This window comes from Sinocyclocheilus rhinocerous, unplaced genomic scaffold, assembly GCF_001515625.1.
Source record: "Sinocyclocheilus rhinocerous isolate Xijiao unplaced genomic scaffold, SAMN03320098_v1.1 scaffold11, whole genome shotgun sequence".
Taxonomy (NCBI): Eukaryota; Metazoa; Chordata; class Actinopteri; order Cypriniformes; family Cyprinidae; genus Sinocyclocheilus; species Sinocyclocheilus rhinocerous.
In genome coordinates, this window is record NW_015625587.1 from 447,796 (window position 1) to 451,918 (window position 4,123).

The 4,123-nt window shown below is 38.2% G+C and overlaps 1 protein-coding gene across 5 annotated transcripts in view; it reads right to left on the reverse strand.

The window, feature by feature from the left end:
- phactr4b (phosphatase and actin regulator 4b) overlaps nucleotides 1-4,123 on the reverse strand; it is a 59,437-nt gene that overhangs the window by 5,441 nt on the left and 49,873 nt on the right. For all 5 annotated transcript variants that reach the window (XM_016572175.1, XM_016572183.1, XM_016572189.1 and 2 more), the window contains 5 exons: nucleotides 3,379-3,889; nucleotides 2,167-2,459; nucleotides 1,506-1,686; nucleotides 1,038-1,093; nucleotides 544-605 (listed from right to left, as the gene is read on the reverse strand). In XM_016572175.1, the coding sequence (XP_016427661.1) occupies nucleotides 544-605; nucleotides 1,038-1,093; nucleotides 1,506-1,686; nucleotides 2,167-2,459; nucleotides 3,379-3,889 (1,103 nt within the window). The remainder of the gene's footprint in view (nucleotides 1-543; nucleotides 606-1,037; nucleotides 1,094-1,505; nucleotides 1,687-2,166; nucleotides 2,460-3,378; nucleotides 3,890-4,123) is intronic.

Genomic DNA, 4,123 nt, shown 5'->3' on the forward strand with positions numbered 1-4,123 from the left:
TCTTGCACTAGCTCGACTTCACACATTACGTAGTCACGTTGGAAAGGTCACGTGTGACGTAGGCGGAAGTACCAACCCAGTGTTTACAAAGCGAACGTGCAAAGAAAAAGTCAAACGCTCAAAGAGCTATCCACGTGTGACCTTTCCAATGTGATTACGCAATGCGTGAAGTCGTAGATGCGCATCACAGAGCTAGTGCAAGATGAGCATTTGTGGTTAAAAAGTATATACATTTTTTTAAATAAAATGACCGATTGTTTCGCTAGATAAGACCCCTAATTCCTCGGCTGGGATCGTGTAGAGCCCTTTTAAGCTGCACTGAAACTGCAATTTGAACCTTCAGCCCATTGGCCACCATTGAAGTCTATTATATAGATGAAAATCCTGGATTGTTTTCTTCAAAAACCTTAATTTCTTATCGACTGAAGAAAGAACATCTTGGATGGACATGGGGGTGAATGAATTCTGGAGAATTCTGGAAGTGAATTAATCCTTTCATATTATATTCCAGGTGAAATGTAATGCAAGCAAACCAAATCGCACCTTTCTGGTGAGTCTGCGCTTGATCTCCCTGACCTCTGCTTGTCTGTCTGCTTCATTTTTGGCTGGAGAGAAATGAGAGATACCATCAACACCAATCAGGCTGATTCAAATCCAATTTCATAGGAAAATTATGTGGAGCATGATAAACTATTAGTGCATTGAAGTACAAAATAAATGAGGACAACAAAGTATTTTGGATCTAATTTCACTTCCTATAGACAAAGTATCACAAACTAAAACTCATAGGCTCATTTGAGAGAAACAAAAGCAAGAACTTCACTCTATTTAGCAGAAAGTATCAGTAATATCTGCCGGCATATGAAACCAATAGAGACAGAGTAAAAAAAAAAAAATTGGTCAGTGTCAATCCTTCAGTGAACACTGAGGGAATAAATGAGTAACTAATGAAACAAGGAAAAAGGGACAGAACAGAACGGAAGCACGAAGATAAATCACAATACAATAACTGGAGTCAGTATAAAGAGGCAATTTACGCTGGAGAATGTTTCTCTGTTCCAACTCCTCAGCACTAGGTCTCTGGCTCAATCGCCTACAGACAAAAAAAAAAAAGAAAATCTCATATTATTCATATATTCTTATTGCACATTATACAATATTTAAATATATATTAATAAAAAAAAGTTTAATTATATTTAAATAATTATAATAATTTTAATTATAATAAATAATACTAAAAATATACATTTATATAGAAAAAATATGTAATTTAATATTTATATACATTTATATATAGGCAGTAAGTATATGTACACACACAGCATACATACATACATATACATGTATAAAAAAATATGTACGTATCCAAACTTCTTGTTTCTTGTTGGTTTTTCTTGCACTGACTATCAACCTATGGCTGATTCACAGCTGTGTTCATATTCAGTAAATCAGTTTCAGTGTAATTTGCATTTATGTGAGGTGTGTGTAGCTGAGAGAGCTATTACCGTGTGAGTGCGCTACCAATCTGTGTGCGGATGGCCTCCCACTGCTCCTTGCTCTGCCACGACAGACCCGTGTGCTCTACTTTGGCCTGCCTCTCAGGAGCCTGCCTGTCTGGGGCAGAGGGCCGACTGCTCAACTTCAGCGCCAACGTGTCCTTCCTTTTCACCCTGCTGGCCAGAGCACCTGCAGCGAGCAAACACACATGCGCACACACATGCAGTCAGAAGGTTTGGCTCTCTTTTATATAGACAGTCTGAGTATACGATCCTACAAAAAAACTGTTAAATTAATACAGGCATCAGAAGGCGCTTTCTAAACACAGACACAAATGTTTTTAAAACAAAATGTACAAATGTTATTTTAAAACTTAATTTATCAGTTATTTTAAACTTTAATAAAAAAAAATACAAATAACAAAAATATTAACCATCACAACTTTTTTCCAACATTGATAACAGTAAGAAATGTTTCTTGAGCTGTGCAATAGAATGATTTCTAAAGAATCATGTGACACTGAAGACTAGATAATGACTAGTTCATTTAAGTTGTAATAATTTTTCCACATTATTAATGTTTTTACTGTATTTTTGATCAAATAAATGCAGCCTTTGTGAACAAAGGAGACTTACATGCAATATAAAGCAGAAAAAGCTGTTAACATACTTGGTGGGCTGTCGTCATCGTCATCCTCATCCGATTCATCGTCCTTGTATAGCACAGGCCCATCCGAGTCGCTCTCCTCCGGCTGACGATCTTCCTCATCTTCCTCCTCCTCGCTGCTGTTGTTTCCTTCAGGGATGACGCTGACGCTCAGATCCCCCACCAGGCATCTGCGGCTACGAGGCTCAAGTTCTGGCTGGGACTGAGGGGATGGAAGGTGATCAGGTAGAGGTTCCTCATCATCGTCGTCATCATCCTCTTCCTCCTCCTCTTCATCGGAGTAGTCATCCTCATCCCTGCAAAAATAAAAAAATCTATTTCACACAGGATTTATATGCATATAAATGTACTGTTTTTGCAACCTTTTAACTGTCAGAGAGCGTCAAGAAAATACACTTTTTATTTTTGAGAAAAAGGGAATCAGAGCCACATAATGCAGGACAGATTTGAACCAGCATCTCCCAAATGTCTATGGAGGATTTTTATTCATATCAAGCAGCTGCAAGATTATAAAAAGAAAGGGCAGAAAATTTAAGTTAAAATTGATAAAAGTTAATAAAAAAATAAATAATTAAAATCATGGGGTTGTTATAAAACTATATTTGACCCGTGATGTTTTGGCACAAAAGTTTCTGGGGACCACATGGAAAAATATATCATGAAAACATGATATGTAGTATATTATTTTCTTTGAGAAGTTTAAAATACAAGTAATTATAAGTGTCTCTCTACATAGGTTTAGTAATGTAAGCTTGCCTTGTAATTTGTTTTATAAATAATTGTAACTGTTGCTTACAAAAGATATAATTTACATTTAATTTACAGGCTCAATTTTTTATTTAGATTTATATTTTATATGTATATTCTTCTTCTTATATATACACACACATATGAAAAAAATAAAACTACAACCTTACAGAGAATTTGGCTTCAGCAGTAGAGGTTGTTGGAATGTAATACATATATAAATTATATTTAATATACATAGATGATCTGTTCACAATAAGAACTATAATATGCATCTACAAACTACAGTGAATTTTCATTTCAATCAAACTTTAACATCATTACTAAGGTTTTTTAAAGTGCTTCTTTATTTTCTAAAAAAACATTCAGCATCAAAACTATATTTAAAAACATTTATTTTAATTTAGAATTAAATTTTTGATTGGCAGCTCTATTAATAAGTATAGAAAGTGCCCAGATTTCACTCACAGTTTGAGAGGCTGGATGGTGACTGGCAGTGGGCGGCTGCCCTGGTTCTCCGGTGGCGTCTCAAACAGCAGTGAGTGGGCACGCTGGGAGCCATCTGGGTGTGGGAGAGTGGGTCCTGGGCTACTGAGCGCCCTCTGGATCATAATGTGTAAGGGAACGGGGGCTTGATGGGCTGGTGGTTCCTCCGGCGGGCTAGGAGGGTCAAAGTGGACAGGGAGTGGCTGGGGCAGGGGGTAGGGGTAGGAGTGTTGGTGGAGGAGATGATGGGTGTGGGCCCGTGGTGGGGAAGGGGGGATGTGTGTGGGGAGAGGTGGGGATGGGGGAGGCGGGGGCAGCTGGTAGCCCCCGGGGATGTTGGCCCTCATGTCCTCGGACAGAATGGAGGGAAGGGAGGAAATGGTCAGAGGGGAGTCCTCTGCATTGCGTTTGGTGACAGGTGTGGTTCTTTTGGGGGGCATGGGGGGCGAGGGCTTGGCCAGTACTAGGTTGGTGCCTCCTTGTGCGAGTTCAGCTGTGGTATATAATGCACAAAAAAAAATAAAACATCATAAACGTAAGGAACAGTTTTCAAACAAACTGCGTTGAAAAATTACTGTAATATACTCAACAGAATTAAAGGGGTCATATGATGTTGCTAAAAAGAACATTATTTTGTGAATTTGGTGTAATGAAATGTGTTTATGCGGTTTAAAGGTGCAGTAGGAGATCTTGGAAAATGCTAACTTTAGCCTGATAGCACTGAAAG